Source organism: Mauremys mutica, chromosome 15, assembly GCF_020497125.1.
Source record: "Mauremys mutica isolate MM-2020 ecotype Southern chromosome 15, ASM2049712v1, whole genome shotgun sequence".
NCBI lineage: Eukaryota > Metazoa > Chordata > Testudines > Geoemydidae > Mauremys > Mauremys mutica.
Genome location: NC_059086.1, coordinates 37,355,721 through 37,373,385, shown reverse-complemented (window position 1 = coordinate 37,373,385; position 17,665 = coordinate 37,355,721). Strand labels below are relative to the sequence as shown.

Here is a 17,665-nt window from a genome sequence, read left to right as displayed (position 1 = left end):
GAGACCAAATTTATTTGGGCATAAGCTTTCGTGGGCTAAACCTCACTTCATGGGATGCATGGAGTGATAAATACAGTAAGCAGTATATATATCACATGAAAAGATGGGAGTTGCCTTACCAAGTGTGTGTGTGGGGGGTCACTGCTAACGAGGCCAATTCAATTAAGGTGGAAGTGGCCTATTCTCAACTGTTGACAAGAAGGGGTGAGTATCAGCAGAGGGAAAATTTTTGTAGTGACCCAGCTGTGACGGAGCAGGGAGTGGGGACGGATTGACCTGGGGACGTTGCGTCTGTGACGGAGCAGGGAGTGGGGACGGATTGACCTGGGGACGTTGCGTCTGTGACGGAGCAGGGAGTGGGGACGGATTGACCTGGGGACGTTGCGTCTGTGACGGAGCAGGGAGTGGGGACGGATTGACCTGGGGACGTTGCGTCTGTGACGGGGCAGGGAGTGGGGACGGATTGACCTGGGGACGTTGCGTCTGTGACGGAGCAGGGAGTGGGGACGGATTGACCAGGGGATGTTGCGGGGGAGTTTTACTGGTACCGTCTGCATGGGTGCTGGGATATCAGGGGGTGACTTCACTTGAGGGATGATACCTGAGTACGTAACCTGAGCCAGGAGGGGGGTTGGGGCCAGGTGACGACACCTGCCCCAGGAAACTGGACAAAGGCTGGAGGAGGAGCCGGGGGGTGGCTGGAGGAGATGGCTGGAGGGGGTTTCAGTTTGGAGCTGGCTGGGGAAATGGAGGGAGACCTGGGGCCAGGGTCCAAGCTCCCTGCCCCCCAATATGGACCTGACTGAGGGGTCCTGTTGTCTGTACCTGCAAGACCCGTTTTGAGCCGTGGTCCTGTCGGCTATTAAACCTTCTGTGTTACCGGCCGGCCGAGAGTCCCGGTGAATTGGAGGAAGCGGGGGGTGCAGGGCCCCGACTCCCCCACTCTCCGTGGCACCAGCCCCTCCCAGTCTCTATTCAGGCCTAATGTGGTGGTGTCCAGTTTGCAAATGAATTCCAGCTGTGCAGTTTCTCGTTGGAGTCTGGTTTTGATGTTGAAGAATGGCCACTTTTAGGTCTGTTGTAGAGTGTCCAGGGAGATTGACGCGCTCTCCTATTGGTTTTTGAATGGTACAATTCTTGATGTCTTATTCGTGTCCGTTTATTCTTTTGCGTAGAGAATTCTTCGGCCCAAAGAAATGTGTTTGTCTCTACGGTGCCACGAGGCCTCCTCGTTGTTTTTGCTGATACAGACTAACACGGGTGCCGCTCTGAAACCTAACGCCTAAGGAAGAAGCTTTAAGGCGGTTTAAATGCAAGCGCTAATTTGGTCTCCGTATTGAGATATTCAGCCAGCCACAGCTGGTCTGTACTGCCTAGGTAGACAGCACTGATTAGAGTTTATAACTAAATACGCAAACCTGCTCTTTGGGGTTCCTGTTTTAGATTTTATCAGGGTCGATCTTCTCTTGGATTAATCTGACGACTTGACTTAATTGACGGCTGGATTCCAAAGCAATCTCACCGTTCACGCTTGGGTGGACTACGTTGACCTTAAACTGTGTGCCGGTGTAATTCACCCCTTCGTGCGTGGTGTCGTGTGTAGGGCAGATTAGCCGTCGTGATGTGGGCGCTTGTTCACCATTTGAATAAAATGTCTAAAACGGAGAATTGAGTCCTGTTTCTTTGAAGAAGCAACACGGGCCAGACCCACAGAGAATCGACACCGTCCAAATGAACCATTCGGCGCTAACAGAGGACTAGTTGCGGGCACCTATCTCAGCTCCAGCTGCACTCTGTGGGGCTCAGAGCACCAAAAGGGAAAATAAACTCCTCACCCAGGGAGTGTGGGTGGGGCCAGTGTGGTTGAGGGAGGTGATCAGAGGGTGTCTCTAAGTAGCGGGGGTGAGAGGGGGTTCCGCCCCTGTCTGGATTAGGGTCAGTGCCTGGTCAGGCCCATCTGAGGCTGGGGGATCAGGTTTGAAGGGCTGTAAACGGAGGTGAAAAGCTTGTACATTTCATCCACGGTGGGTGGGGGGGCGATCAGCCAAGTAAATGTATGTGTGTTAACGGGGAAGTTCTGAAAGAGGGCAGAGTTAAGGTTATGTGGGAAACCTTAACGGGGTATTTCACGAGTGTGAATTTGGCTGAAGCTGAGGTTCTGGAAGGGCCCAGTATCCCACCAGGCAACTTAACTCTGCACTGATGACATTTTTTGCCCTTTAATGCAAGGAGGGGAGGCACTGGCTGCCCACTAGACATTAACCAACTAGCAAGGTTGACTCGAGGGCTAAACAATTATCAAGAAAACAGTAACATTACCCATCAACAAGGACTCCTTTAAAGCAAACCATATAACACCTATCTTCACCGGAGCAGCAAAGTGACTCAAAGCCATTCCCTCCGGAGAGAAGTTTCCCCACCTCCATCCTGGGTGTCTTTGCTAGACAGAAGAAGAACAAGAAAAGCCAACTGAATTCACAGGAAGTCCCTTCCCCTCCAGACCTTCCTGATTTGAGGGGTGGCCACATGGTTTCCAACACTGTTGTCTCGGACAATCTCTCTCCCAGAGCCTCAGGCCTGAGTCCCCATGTTAGGTTCCTGCACTGCCCCAGTTCCCATAACTCTCAGAGCTGTGGGGCACCAGGAGCCCAGGGTGCTTTCCCCCTGGGGGGCAGTTTCCTGCAGACCACACTGTGAGGCAGGGCCCCAGGCGTCTTTATGGAAGGTGCAGGGGGGGGGGTTGCTAGGCTGAGGGGCTAATTGAGAGCACCTCAGGGGATTATGTAGACACATTCCCCTGCTAGCAACTGGCTGAAAGCACAGGCCTCACTGCAAGCAGGATTTGAACCTGGGCAGGAAACCCCCAGGGGATTTTAAATCCAATACCTTAACCGCTCAGCCATCACCCCATAAGACCACCAGCCCTGATTTCCCCCGTGCTTTGGGGCTGGGTTTGCTAGTTAAATGCTGCATTTCAGAGGCCGGGCATTGCAATTATTTCATAGAATCCTAGAAGATTAGGGTTGGACGAGACCTCAGGAGGTATCTAGCCCAACCCCCTGCTCAAAGCAGGACCAACCCCAACTAAACCAGCCCAGCCAGGGCTTTGTCAAGCCTTAAAAACCTCTAAGGAAGGAGATTCCACCTCCTCCCTAGGGAACCCATTCCAGTGCTTCACCACCCTCCTAGTGAAATAGTTTTTCCTAATATCCAACCTAGACCTCCCCCGCTGCAACCTGAGCCCATTGCTCCTTGTTCTGCCGTCTGCCCCCACTGAGAACAGCCGAGCTCCAGCCTCTTTGGAAACCCCGTCAGGTAGTTGAAAGCAGCTATCAAATCCCTCCTCATTCTTCTCTTCTGCAGACTAAACAAGCCCAGGTCCCTCAGCCTCTCCTCAGTCATGTGCTCCAGCCCCCTCATCATTTTCATTGCCCTCCGCTGGACTCCCCAATTTGTCCACATCCCTTCTGTAGTGGGGGGCCCCAAACTGGTCTCAATACTCCAGGGGTGGCCAGGGCCGGCTCTACAGTTTTTGCCGCCCCAAGCAGTGCACCGAATTGCCGCCGGCCGGCGGGGGCAGCCTGTGTGCCCTTAGGGCGGCAGGCGCGTTTCCGCGGCGGCGGCAATTCGGCGGCAGCTTCTATGTTTTTCATTTCAGCTGGCGCCTGGAGGGAAAACACACCTGGGAACAGAGGTGAGGGGAGTTCACCCCCTTTTCACCGTGTGGCCAGGTTCTGTCACACCCTTTGATTAAAAATGGCTTTTTTTCACAGAAACGTTTTTTTCCTCACAGAGGGGTGGGGGGTGGAGGAGGCCGGTTAATCTACCCAGGGCAAGGGATTCTGCGGCAGGTCTGGAGGGGGAAGGGACCATTTTCAGGGTTACTAAATTAATGTGTTGTGCCTTCTGTACTCTCTCAACTTAGTTATCTCCAGTAGGAGAACACTTCCACCTCTCTGGTCACTCAGTAACAGATTTAAAGGTGGCAATTTTGCACCAGAAAAGCTTCAAAAACAGACTCAAATGAGAAACTGCTGAACTTGGATTAATATGCAAACTAGATCCCATTAACTTGGGCTTGAATAAGGGACTTTTTCTTATATAGTGCGCCAATTACCCCCCACCCCCTGTCCCTTTTTTTCCCCCACAGTTGGTATCTGGTCACCCTAATCCAGCACCTCCCTGAGCAGGATTTGTAGCGCTGCAGCCACCAAGAGACACCAGAGCAGGGGCGGGCAAACTTTTTGGCCTGAGGGAGCCAGGCACGCCACCGTGCAGCACAGAGACCGGCTCAGGCCAGGCGCTGGCAGCCCCGCAGCCCAGAGTGTCACCTGCCAGGGTAGGAGCTCAGGGGCTGGGCAGGAGGGTCCTGCAGGCGGCAGTTTGCCCAGCTCTGGTTCATGGGAAAATGTGAATGGGGTAAAAGCACGGGATTTATAAAACAATATTTTTATCGCCCGAACAGGGACTTGAACCCTGGACCCTCAGATTAAAAGTCTGATGCTCTACCGACTGAGCTATCCGGGCTCTTGGCTGATAGGGGGAGGCTTTATCTTTTTAAACTTACATCCTGCTCTCTGATTGGGCAAAAGATTAGCCAATCGGGAGGAGGGGGCGGGCATTGCCCCAGCAAACTGAAACCCAGTGCGGAGATGTGACAACAGCCCAGGACAGGGCCCTCCCCGGGGGTGCAAATCTCCGCTCTTGTAGCTAAAGGCAGGGGCACGGGGGTGTCATCCTGCTGCTCAGCACCTAATCATTCCTGACCCTTCTAGCAGCAGGCTGATTACTGAGGAGGCGCTGCCTGATTGCATCCGAAACCTTTGGATTAACACCGCAAGTACTGGACTTGAAAGCACTTGGAAGAGTGAATATTTTAAATAAATTTAATATTTGCTTTTTGCTAAATAACCCAGCGTTTTTGGTGTGGCAGTGAGCCAGACTTCAAGGCCCCTTTTTTGGGTCGTTGTTTCATTTTGCGGCAGGCTGAAGGTTCAGCCCCCCCGGTACAATGTGTAACCCTGACATCTGTTTCAGAGTGGTAGCCGTGTTAGTCTGTGTTAGCAAAAGCCCATGAAAACTTATGCCCAAATAAACATGTTAGTATCTAAGGTGCCACAAACACTCCTCATTGTTTTTCCTGATATCTGTGTACACCCCAAATCCAAGCATCACGTGCACACTTTGATCTTAGCATGGTCCGTGTACGACCCCATATCCCAGATCACATCATTCTCCAGAACAACCCTTGCTCTTCTACATCTGGGGGGTCAAGTTATGATTTCAAGCCCAGCGTGAATGGGCTAAAAGGCAGATCTTAGGCCTGGCGATACCCTGAACAGTGCCCTGAAGCGCTTCACAAGGATTTTAGTGCCTTTAAAAATAAACAAACAAAAAACAAATAACCTTTACCTCCCTCCCCCCACCCAAATAAAAAGTAGCAAAAATATAACAGATAAAAATAGCATTGTAACAACACTTGATTGACTGGGCATATACAATCCAGTCAAGCCAAGCCAGGGTGTCCTTAGCAATGGCTACTGAAGGGAGGAAGGCCTCTGTAAAGCTGATTTCAGAGTAGCAGCCGTGTCAGTCTGTATCTGCAAAAAGAATAGGAGGACTTGTGGCACCTTAGAGACTAACAACTTTATTTGAGCAGAAGCTTTCGCGGGCTCTGTCTCTGTTCAAAGCTAAGTTAATTGTATGTAATTTGCATATTAAGTCAAGTCTCTCTTTGGGGGCTGTTTTTGAAGTTTTTTTTGTTGTAAAATTTGACAGCCCTCAACATGGGTCCTGGTTTCTAGCGGGCTGGTCACAACCAGCATTGATGGAATCGGCTCAGAGGTGTTAGTCTGTATCCGCAAAAAAACCAGGAGTACTTGTGGCACCTTAAAGACTAACAAATTTATTTTAGCATGAGCTTTCCTGAGCTAAGGGAAAACCGAGGTGGAAAAGGTAAAAACCCGCCCCCCCAACGCGTTTCCTCTCCGACCAATGAGAGACAGAGCGGATCGCACCGCGTCCAATCATAGCCGGTCTTGATATTTGACGTCAGGCATAGGAGCCCCCAGGAGCACTTTGATGTGAAACACGCCCCCCCTTAATGCCCAATACTTGGGGGGGGACGAACAGGGGTCCCTGTAGGGCCCTAGCAAAGCGGGGGACCTCAGTGTCTCCCCCCGCCCCAGTCTGCTCCCAGCAGGGGACCCGCCTTTAAATATTTGCGAACCCAGCAGCGAAGTTAATAGAGACACTGACCCAGCCCTCAAGAAAAACAACCCCAGAACTCACTTAACTTTGATTCCCGCCCCCCAAACGTCGTTGCAGGTGAAGAGGGGCCCTCGCTCAGCCGCGGAGATTCCATGGACTAGGGATTTCAGGTCGCGCCTGGGTGTCCCCATCTCCCCTTCCCCGGGGTGGGAGGTTGGCAGCGAAACGGGGTATTCGGCAAAAAGCGCCGCTTGTGCACGGCGAGAGTTTTGTGAGCAGCGGGTCAGAAGCCGGTCGCTGACTCTGGGTTATTGCGGATTATGCCTCGTGACTTTTAAGAGCAAATCGTGTCTGTGGGGGTAATCTAAGCACCAGACCCAGCCGTACAGACACTTCTCAACCTGCGTCGTCTAAAGCTAGTGTTAAAATTCTATTCGGTTTTAAACTTTGATTTTAATCAGCACTTAGTACCGGATAGAAGCACCACAAACTCTCTGATCATTAAATCCTACCGAAACCACTGACGTGGAACAGTAAAAGCTCCCCCGTCTACAGTATTTAAAAAGTTGCGCCGCCTTTTCATGGCAGGAACAAGCAAGCCCATCCCATCCCATCCCGGATCCACCTCCCACTTAAACAAAGCTAATGATCATAAACAGGCAATTAAAGGAAGCAAGAAGCCAATCGAGGCTTGCTAAAGCCGAACGGGCACCGGGAAAACCCCCCAATAAGCAGCAGATCGAAGAAGCCAATTAGAGTAACTAAAAAAATCTTATGTGCCTTTTGCTGGGAGCTGCCTTGGCAAGACAAGTTGCTCACGCCACGTGCCGTGATCGCAGCCCTCTCATGGAGAAGGTGGGTGGCTCTTAAAAGAGCCTTTGGGGTTTTGAAATTGACGTCTCTCTGGCGGAGAGCCACACAGCCCGTGTTTACTTGGAGCTGGTGTACTTGGTAACCGCCTTGGTGCCCTCCGACACGGCGTGTTTGGCCAGCTCCCCGGGCAGCAGCAGGCGCACGGCGGTCTGGATCTCCCGGGAGGTGATGGTGGAGCGCTTGTTGTAATGCGCCAGGCGAGACGCCTCCCCGGCGATGCGCTCGAAGATGTCGTTGACGAAGGAGTTCATGATGCCCATGGCCTTGGAAGAGATGCCGGTGTCGGGGTGAACCTGCTTCAGCACCTTGTAGACGTAAATGGAGTAACTCTCCTTCCTGGTCTTGCGGCGCTTCTTATCCCCCTTCTTCTGGGTCTTGGTCACCGCTTTCTTAGAGCCCTTCTTGGGCGCGGGAGCAGATTTCGCCGGCTCAGGCATCTTGGTCACTAGTCACACAGCACAGAACAAAAACAGCAATACAATAATCCACTTGGTGGAGAGTCCTGTATTTATAGCGCCCCTATGCAAATGAGAGTAGTCTATTTCCGACCTTCCTATTGGCTGGTTACATATTGGGCTGCCATTGGAAGTCGTCACCTCAGATGCAAATAAGCTTACTCCAAATGCCGCGCTGCTATTGGACGCCAAACGCCTTTTTCTTTCACGATTGGCGGGGTTGCGAAGCGGCTTTCCCATTGGGTGTTTTGGAACAGATGCATGAGACAGCCAATCAGGAGCCGCTCGCCCCATCCCCATGAGGGAATAAAAGGCCGGCAGCGCCGAGTTTTTACTGTATTGTTATTGGGTATTTTACTGCTGCAGTGGAAGTAGTTCGGTGCTAGGGGAGCCCCATTATGTCTGGCCGCGGAAAGCAGGGAGGCAAGGTGCGGGCCAAAGCCAAGTCTCGCTCCTCTCGTGCTGGGCTGCAGTTCCCAGTCGGGCGGGTGCACCGGCTGCTGCGCAAAGGGAACTATGCGGAGCGCGTTGGAGCCGGCGCCCCCGTGTACCTGGCCGCGGTGATGGAGTATCTGACCGCTGAGATACTGGAGCTGGCTGGTAACGCCGCTCGGGACAACAAGAAAACCCGCATCATCCCCCGGCACCTGCAGCTGGCGGTGCGCAACGACGAGGAGCTGAACAAGCTGCTGGGGGGAGTCACCATCGCGCAGGGTGGCGTCCTGCCCAACATCCAGGCGGTGCTGCTGCCCAAGAAAACCGAGAGCCACAAAGCCAAGGGCAAGTGAGTGCGGATGCCGGCCCCCCAAAACCAAAGGCTCTTTTAAGAGCCACCCACGATTTCAGAAAGAGCTGGGGAGCACTCTACGTGCTGTAGCAAGGAGAGGTGGGGGTGGCTAGGGAAAATATTCCTCTTTCTTCTTTGTTATCCCCACCTAACAAAGTTTTGGAAACCGTGTCCTGGACTTGCAATCATCAGATCCCAGAGCTACACACAAGGGGCTAGGGGGGGAAAGGCACCTGTTTCTCCAGCCTTGCTGTAGTGCAAACTTTTTCTGAAACCCTGTCCTGGTCTTGCACTGAGATTCCAGAGCTACACACGTGGGTGAGTAGTTGTAGCTGCTGAGATTCCTTTACTCCTTCCATCCTAGAGTTTTCAAACAGACCAACCCACACCCAGGACTAAAAAAATTCAAACTCCCCAAAGGCAGGGCCTGGTTCACTTTGGGTTAAACCTTTTTTTGCTCTGCTGTGCAGTTTTATTTTCATCTGGGATCCCTGTGCAGTGGTGCTTATAAACATCACAGCCTGAAAACATTGGCCCAAGTGTCTTTCCTAAGTGCACAGAAAATATAGTCAAGCTGGGGAAGGAACCAGGCATCTGGGACTCAAGCTGTGTGTTTTAAGCCCTGGATCAAGGTTACCTGCTAAAGGGAGGATGTAATTCACAACAGCTGTGAGTCTCCACATTGCAAGAAATTTGAATTAATTTGTTGCAAGTTTATCTGGCTAGTTGGCATGTTACTTTTTGTGTTTTACTGGATTTTATGCATTATTTTTGTCAGTTGTAGGCAAAGTTAGCTGTGAGGGTTCTTGATACAGTCAAGATAACTAATTACTAGGGATAATTGTCAGGCCAGCAACTTTCTCAAGTAGTTGTTCCACTTGTCACTACTTTCAGACTGATCGAATCACCTCTTAACCTTGTCTTTATTAAGCTAAATAGATTGAGCTCCCTGGGTCTATCACTGGGGAGAAAAATTATGCTACTATACAGAAAGAGTGTCTAGCCCCTAAAAGATAGTCTAAAAGATTTGCAGTCATGTTTACATGGGAGGAAGTTTACTGTGTGGGCACAGACCATTCACTCCTATAGTTATTTTAGATGTAGCAATCTGATCCTAAACTCTTACGCTAGAACCTGGAACTATCCTATAGCAAAGATAATGAGGACCCAATTGCAGATCCTGAACTCTGTCTACCCTAGGTCAGATGTGTTCCATTAAAAGTAAATGGTGTGTGTATGGTGAGAGATTTCCAAGAATGCAGCAGGAAGAGAGGAACACAACACACAACCCCAGAGTCCACCCAAGGAAATTAATATTCAGCAGGTTTCCTACAAATAAGAGGAAGTATTGTTTCACACAACACGCAGCTAACTCAGTGCCATGGGAGGATGATCTGCCCAAAAGCATAACTTGGGGGTCAGAAAAGAACTGGATACGTTCAGGGAGGACAGCCCTGTTAATGCAGCGTTTCTCAAACGCGGCCACCAGGGGCTATTTTTGCAGCCACAGCCTCCTGGGCTGTGATTGGGGACGGGGGCAAAGCAGGGGCCCATCTCCCAGTGCTGCCAGCAGGGGTTGAGCTCTGCCCTGCTCTGAAGACATGCATGCTGGAGGTGCTGGCAGCTGTTGAATTCTTGGGGGTGGGGTGGGGTAGACTTCAGCTTGGAGGGCTTCAGGCTCCATCCAGGGGATGGCAGGCTCCAGGCCCAGGCTCACCATCCCCACCACAGTCCCTGGGCCCTGCTGCCTCCCCACCCAGGGTTTAATTTGTCCCAGGGCTTGCTGGGGCTGTGAAAAGTGATCTTAACAAACATGCAAATATCACTTTTGACAGCAGCAGCCTTCCTAGCTAGCAAGTCTTTTTTTTTTTAAAAGCAAAAGAAACAACAACAAAAGACAAGGCCATGCAGAATGCCTTATTTGTGTTTCTATTCTGTTTAGGGCCTGTAAAGAATAGAGACAATTGTACATTATTTTCATGACCGAGTCTGACAAAAACCCTACATGAATAAATTACAATGATTTGGACATGTGTATGTACATATTTATTTGTTTTTTTTCTGAAGCTAATTAAGTATTTTAGGAAGAATTGTCACCGTGGCCACCAGCAAGAGTTGGTGGCCGTACTCTTTGGCCACCAAAAAATTTGTTGGGAGATCCCCTGTGCTTAGTGGCACCATGTGACCCTGACGCTGACTACCAGGAGCCAGGAATGGAAGCCAGGGTAGATTACTCTGTGATTACCCTGTTCTGCACACTCCCTCCTGAAGCTCTGCTATGGACCACTCTCAGGGATAGGATACTGAGCAAAATGGACCACGCTCTTATGTTCTTGTTACTGTCATTCTGGGTGGTTACAGTTAAAGAGGGGAGTAAATTTTGAGAAATACAGATTTTTTTTCCTCCCATTTTTGTTTTTAACAGAAGTAAGAGGAGCTACATTATAGGGTTTGGCAAAGCGTGTAGTTTAGGCATGTTATGGAAAGCATATTTATTTTACTGGGCTTCCATTTAAAAGGCCTGGGCTTTTTGTGGAGTACATGAATACAAAGGGAAAAAACAAAGCAGCCCATGGAGAAATGAGTCGAGACAGCAAGTACGAAGGCACTGCAGAAAACCCCACTCAGAACCAAAGCTTTGTGATGTGTTACTTCGGTTCTGAGACGACTTCAGAACCTTTTTATTTTACCTTAACTCTCTTATTTACATAACTTTGGTTTTGAGCAAATCCTGCTCTTTGCCTGCAGGCAGGGAAGGGCTTTTAGATGGAACATCTACTTTGTGGGTTCAACCCTCCCCAAACCCAGGTAAGGTGCAACCTTGATGTTTCAATGTATACACCATATCCATGGCCTTCAGGGTGTTTTCCTTAGCATGTTCTGTGTTGAGCACCGCACTCCGGATCATGTTTGCCAGGAAAACCCTGAGCAGGCCCCGAGTTTCTTCATGCATTAGCCCTACAGTTGCCAACTCAGACTGATGTTATTCCGGGAGATCTTCCCCCCCCCCCATGACAATGTCATTTTCTTAAAATAGCCTATTAAAATCTCCCAGATTGCTTTCAATGCTCACCTGGAGATGGATGCCAATTCCTGGAGACTCCAGGCCATACCTGGCCAGGTAGGTAACCCTAATTAGCCCTGAGATGAGCTTCACACCCCTCTGTGTGACAAGCAAGACACTCCAGGCTCGCAAATATCCTAAATATTGGATAATAATCCTGACTCCCTCTGAATTTTGCGTTGACCCTTCCCGACCAGAGGGAAAACAGAGTGAACAAGGTGAGCAGAAGAACCATCTACCTGTACTTTAACTCCCCAACCCTATAAAGGCGTCGCTTCTCCGCTTCCACCAATGAGCCCTCTTGCCCCACTGGCCAATCAACATACAGCCCGTAATTTTAAATTCAAATAGTAAAATTTGGCGCCTTATCTGCCCCAGAGCATGTGCAAAAGGTGGGGGAAGAGAAGTAATTTTAGCATTTAAGAATTACATTTAATCACTCTGTTGATTCATGGGCTGCGAATCATTTCAGGGATCTCTGAGCTGAGGCAGGCCGCAAAGTTAGTTTTGGGGGGTGTGTGTGTCCTTTAATTGTCAGTAGGTCCCTGCATGTTTGGCTCCGTTGGATAACAGGGACAGCAGGTGCATAGTCCCCTGCCTAAACTCGGAAGAGATTCAAAAGGTCCCTTTGGGAGTTTGGAAATCAGTTATTTTTCCCACCAGAAAATGTCCCATAGGTTTGGGGCTGGAGAGGTGACGGAGCACAAATGGAGCCCACCCCATCGTGCAAATGGGACACTTTGTTCTTTCTGCCACATCCTGGCAGTTCATTTCCTGATGTGGGCCCTGCCCTAAATTTTGCAGGGGAAAAATCTCCCACAACACCACTTGAAATACAGGTTTTACATCTGCGGCCCAATGGTGGGGAGTGTCCTCCCCCAGTTCACACTTATGAGCATCCTAAACATATTTGCAAATGTCTCCTCCCCACTCCCATGGCCGATAGAATCATGTTGGCAGCTGTTTGGAATCAAAGACTGTTTGAGCTCCAGCCCTGTGTCTTCGAGACCCTTGGACTGCCTCGCTGCAAGTGACTCCCACATCAATAGGGTGGCCAGATGTCCTGTTTTTAAAGGGACAGCCCCATTTTGGGGGGACTTTTTCTTATACTGGTGCCTATCACCCCATCCTGTTTTTTTCACAGTTGCTGTCTGGTCACCCCAGCCATCAACCATTAAACTTCCATGGGCTGGGGGTGGGGGAAAGGGCTTAAATTAATATATTAAAAACAGAAAATTAAAATATTGCTCCATGTCAGAACTGGAAAGGACAAAATCCTCAGTCTCTCTCTTACAGTTGTAAGGAGATTGCAACTTACACTAAAGGTGGAATTTTATTAAAAAGCTAGAAATATGAGCCTTACAATATACCTTTCTCTCAGTTCTCTGCAAAGCTCAAATACCAATGTGTAATTTGACTTGTCTATAAAAGCAGCTTCTGGTTATTTCACAATGTTTTTCTTTGTTAAGTCTTGGTGGAAGTGAAGAATATGGGAATATTTATTCAAATGGATTAAAAGTTTATAGCGAATGTGTATCACAGCCTAACATGAGATCTTATTTTACTCCCCAAATACAATTTTCTTGCAGTTATAAAACTCAGGGGGTGAAGGAAAAGCTCTAGCTAAAAAAGCAAACAAGTGTAAAACCTAGTAACTATAGCCTCTTTCATTGAAGACACTGATATCACTAACAAGAATGGATGAGTTTCCCCGGTCCCTAAATAGTGATTTTAAAAATTAACATTCATTTTCTAATTAGAGAAATCCAGTCTGTATATTTACACTCCTAGTGTCTCCAGGCCTCTTGTACCCCCGTCACTTTCTGAAGTACTTTGGTGCCATTTCTTTTAGGAGGAATGAACTACAGTCCCTGTTTTCAGAAAGAATCTGCTTTTAGGTGCAGAGATGTTAAAGGATTACCAGGGAAAATAAACTAAAAGTATTGCAAACTGACATTCTCTATTACAGAAATATAGAAGTGTTTGAATACCATTCCTGAATAGATCTCAATAGGACAGATTTTTACAATTACTGATTTCAGAATATCCAAGTGAGCAATTATTTTTCCTGTTAAATAATCAAACCTTAAGACAGATATTTTCCACACAGGTTCATTTCTCATGTAAATATCTTAAATGTAATTTAAAGTAGGTTGTACAAGTTAATCCCCCTACAAAAAGATGAAATTATCTAATTCTATTGTTGATAGTGAGGCACAGCTCTCTCATGGAGAAAGTGGGTGGCTCTTAAAAGAGCCTTTGAGTTTTAGGTGTAACAAAGTCCCGGAGAGGCACCACATGTGTTTACTTGGAGCTGGTGTACTTGGTAACCGCCTTGGTGCCCTCCGACACGGCGTGTTTGGCCAGCTCCCCGGGCAGCAGCAGGCGCACGGCGGTCTGGATCTCCCGGGAGGTGATGGTGGAGCGCTTGTTGTAATGCGCCAGGCGGGACGCCTCCCCGGCGATGCGCTCGAAGATGTCGTTGACGAAGGAGTTCATGATGCCCATGGCCTTGGAAGAGATGCCGGTGTCGGGGTGAACCTGCTTCAGCACCTTGTAGACGTAAATGGAGTAACTCTCCTTCCTGGTCTTGCGGCGCTTCTTATCCCCCTTCTTCTGGGTCTTGGTCACCGCTTTCTTAGAGCCCTTCTTGGGCGCGGGAGCAGATTTCGCCGGCTCAGGCATCTCGGTCACTAGTCACACAGCACAGAACACAAATAGCAACACAATAATCCGCTTGGCGGAGAGTCCTATATTTATAGCGCCACTATGCAAATGAGAGTAGTCTTATTCCGACCTTCCTATTGGCTGGTTAGATATTGGGCCGTCATTTGAAGTCGTCACCTCAGATGCAAATAAGCTTACTCCAAATGCTGCGCTGCTATTGGACGTCAAACGCCTTTTTCTTTCCCGATTGGCGGGGTTGCGAAGCGGCTTTCCCATTGGGTGTTTTGGAACAGACGCATGAGGCAACCAATCAGGAGCCGCTCGCCCCATCCCCATGAGAAGATAAAAAGCCGGCAGCTGGGGCGAAGCCTTTATTACATTTCATCTGTGTTGAAGAATTATTCTCAGAAATCTGCATCATGTCTGGTCGTGGAAAGCAGGGAGGTAAAGTGCGGGCCAAGGCCAAGTCTCGGTCTTCTCGTGCTGGGCTGCAGTTCCCTGTGGGCCGCGTGCACCGGCTGCTGCGCAAGGGGAACTATGCGGAGCGAGTGGGAGCCGGCGCTCCCGTTTACATGGCTGCGGTGCTGGAGTACCTCACTGCTGAAATCTTGGAGCTGGCTGGCAACGCCGCCCGGGACAACAAGAAAACCCGCATCATCCCCCGGCACCTGCAGCTGGCCATCCGCAACGATGAGGAGCTGAACAAGCTGCTGGGCAAAGTCACCATCGCTCAGGGTGGCGTCCTGCCCAACATCCAGGCGGTGCTGCTGCCCAAGAAAACCGAGAGCCACAAAGCCAAGGGCAAGTGAGGCTGCTGCATCTCCTGGGGGGAAACTTCCCCACGACTCGATCTGTGTGAACCCAAAGGCTCTTTTAAGAGCCACCCACAAATTCATAAAAAGAGCTTGTCAGTCCCATGTAGTTCCTAGAAAGCCTGTATGTTACTATGGAACTTTGGTACCGAATTGGGCTTCTTACTGTTCATGGTGTAAACAGAACAGAACACTGTCGCTATTCGTATAGGGAAGAAGCATCCGTAGAAGTGGGTAAAGAGGAAGGTTTCTTTTTAAGAGCTGAAGGAAGTAGATAAAAGCTATAAATATTTTTTTTTCTAGGTTGTGAGGTCAAGGACTGGAGCTGCCCCGTGAGTGAGAAGGCAAAAAATGTTAGGGGTGAATGAATGGGACAGGAGAGTCCCTCATTTTTGTCTCTAGTGAAACACCCTGCTGAGAATGAGCTGCAGCCGGGTGGAGAAGAAAGGAAACATTGTTTCCAAGGGCGGGTTTTTCCAAACATCCTCAGATCCCGCCACCCCACATACTTCCCCGCCATTCTTACTCAGCAGCCACAAAGCAAATTCACTCCTTAGAAAACATGTCCCTGTGTGTGTACGTACCAGAGATGCTAGAAGACATGCATAGGGTCACACATGCAGTCTCTGGCATAGAATCCAGATCTCAGGACATGTTGTGCTTTAATCCTTAGATTATAATTCCCCTCCGCAAACAATCACCTAGATCCTGCTCCTACTGGAGTCAATGAAGGGGAAGGGACCGATTTGTCACTGGGTTCAAAAGGCGCAATCCTGGACTTTAAGGTTATCAGGACAGAACAAGCCATGTGGTTGCAATAAGAGCTTCCCCCCTGCCCCGTAGTCTAGCCCCCCTTGTTGCTAGATCCTGTATCAAAGCCCCCACCCTGTATATAGGACATCATATCGTATGTCGCCATGGAAATTACTGTGATCTTCATACGTTTGAAAATCCAGCCTTATAGTCTCCTGTGGGTCTTGCTTTCACTCAGTGTTTATGATGCCGAGCCGGAGGGGCGGGAAGTGCATTCAAACGGGAGGCACCGATTAAAACCCAAGCCCGAGGTTTGTTTCTAGGTGAAGTTGCCGAAGGGAACCCCCCCCCCCCAATGGGACAGACAGAAATGTTCTGCACGCCTGGCTCACATTGGATTTCACATTTGGAGTCTTTGCTGCCTCTGCATGGGCAGAGGGGAGCCCGGGGCCCTTTGCAGGGCAGGGGAGCCGTGCAATGTATCAGCCGCTGACTGACTCCCCCTCCCTTGGCGCCAGCACCCCGAATTTGGCGGCAGAGAGCAAGGACCCGCCTGCCACAGCGCTGCGCTACCAGGGAGCCTTGTATCTCCCGGGGGGAGGGGCAGGGCCACAGGCACGTGTGGGCCAAACACACGCTAGGGCGTAAAATCTCCAGCCAATCCCTGCCAAGCCCGGGAAATTCAAATACTGCCAGCCAATCAGAGGAGGAGACTTGATTATAGAAACTCTCCTTTCCCCCTCCACCTGACACCCACCCTCAGAAGGAGCTAGTGGGTTTCAAGTTCCAGCCAATCCCCGTCTAGAGTTCCTCCGTTGCCCCAGAGACCATTCCCCCCCGCCCGCACTTCCAAACGCGAGAAGACCTCAAACCCCAGGAGGCTCTTGCGCCCAACGGAGGGAGCAGCCCCCTATAGCCAATCCGTGCTGAGCCCGGGAAATTTAAACACTTCAACGGTCGCCCGGCTGTTCATAGCCAATCAGGAGACGGGGTTAGGCTATAAATTGCGCACGGCAAGAGTAAAGTGCTTATTGCTCTGTGGCTAGAGTGGAGAGAGGTTGATAGCGCACAGCAACGAGGATGGCCCGTACCAAGCAGACCGCTCGTAAATCCACTGGTGGGAAGGCGCCCCGTAAGCAGCTCGCCACTAAGGCTGCCCGGAAAAGCGCCCCCGCCACGGGCGGGGTGAAGAAGCCCCATCGCTACCGCCCCGGTACCGTGGCCCTGCGGGAAATCCGCCGCTACCAGAAATCCACCGAGCTGCTGATCCGCAAGCTGCCTTTCCAGCGCCTGGTGCGGGAGATCGCCCAGGACTTCAAGACGGATCTGCGCTTCCAGAGCTCGGCCGTCATGGCCCTGCAGGAGGCGAGCGAGGCTTACCTGGTGGGGCTCTTCGAGGACACCAACCTGTGCGCCATCCACGCCAAGCGAGTGACCATCATGCCCAAGGACATCCAGCTGGCGCGCCGCATCCGCGGGGAGAGGGCCTAGAGCCGTCCCCCTCGGAGCCGCCGGCTCCCGACAACCACCCCAAAGGCTCTTCTAAGAGCCACCACGTGCCCACGCGAAAGAGTTGAAATTCATTCTTATTTGCCTTATTAATCCGGTTTTTTTAAACACAGTCAGTGCAAAGGTCTTTGTCGTATGAATATTGTAAATGTGATCTAGTTTTAATACCTGTTAGCTCACTCTAAAAGAAAGTTACTTAAAAGCTGTTCAGACCTTTATCATAACCCCCGCCTCCACTTTCTAGCCCAAGTGCTTATCCTTTCAGAAAATGTTAGTCTAACCCAACCGAGATGAACTTGGGGGTGAGCGCGTTTACACTGAACTGAGGAGTTGGTAGTGAAATGCAGAGTCGGTAGTGATGTGGCTGGAATGGATTTGGCCTTGTGTTGGTGCGACGGATGTTAATTGCGTATACTACATGGGCCGGGGGGGAAACCACCAAGCAACAGTACCTTTAAATACGTTATTGAGTGACTCCGAAGTCCGTTCCCCCCGCTCTGTTCAGAAACCTGTTCCAAGGCTGGATTTCCAGGGA

General features: G+C 50.2%; 5 protein-coding genes and 1 non-coding gene across 6 annotated transcripts in view; 3 read left to right on the top strand and 3 right to left on the bottom strand.

The window, feature by feature from the left end:
- Window positions 1-4,454: 4,454 nt before the first annotated feature.
- On the bottom strand, window positions 4,455-4,527 carry TRNAK-UUU. The gene has a single exon. It is a non-coding gene; the product is annotated as a tRNA-Lys (tRNA).
- Window positions 4,528-6,297: 1,770 nt separating this feature from the next.
- On the bottom strand, window positions 6,298-7,547 carry LOC123350535 (histone H2B 8). Its single transcript, XM_044989164.1, has one exon. The coding sequence runs from the start codon at window positions 7,518-7,520 to the stop codon at window positions 7,140-7,142; it is 381 nt and encodes a 126-aa protein (XP_044845099.1). The 5' UTR covers window positions 7,521-7,547; the 3' UTR covers window positions 6,298-7,139.
- A 346-nt stretch (window positions 7,548-7,893) lies between these two features.
- Window positions 7,894-8,373, top strand: LOC123350532 (histone H2A.J-like). The gene has a single exon (XM_044989161.1). It carries the CDS (start codon window positions 7,937-7,939, stop codon window positions 8,324-8,326), a length of 390 nt encoding a protein of 129 aa, XP_044845096.1. The 5' UTR covers window positions 7,894-7,936; the 3' UTR covers window positions 8,327-8,373.
- A 5,172-nt stretch (window positions 8,374-13,545) lies between these two features.
- Window positions 13,546-14,102, bottom strand: LOC123350536 (histone H2B 8). The gene has a single exon (XM_044989165.1). It carries the CDS (start codon window positions 14,072-14,074, stop codon window positions 13,694-13,696), a length of 381 nt encoding a protein of 126 aa, XP_044845100.1. The 5' UTR covers window positions 14,075-14,102; the 3' UTR covers window positions 13,546-13,693.
- Window positions 14,103-14,451: 349 nt separating this feature from the next.
- On the top strand, window positions 14,452-14,917 carry LOC123350531 (histone H2A.J-like). Its single transcript, XM_044989159.1, has one exon. It carries the CDS (start codon window positions 14,476-14,478, stop codon window positions 14,863-14,865), a length of 390 nt encoding a protein of 129 aa, XP_044845094.1. The 5' UTR covers window positions 14,452-14,475; the 3' UTR covers window positions 14,866-14,917.
- A 1,729-nt stretch (window positions 14,918-16,646) lies between these two features.
- LOC123350540 (histone H3-like) overlaps window positions 16,647-17,665 on the top strand; it is a 5,760-nt gene continuing 4,741 nt past the window's right edge. The window contains exon 1 of the mRNA XM_044989170.1: window positions 16,647-17,030. Coding sequence (XP_044845105.1) covers window positions 16,702-17,030 — 329 coding nt within the window. The 5' untranslated portion in view covers window positions 16,647-16,701. The remainder of the gene's footprint in view (window positions 17,031-17,665) is intronic.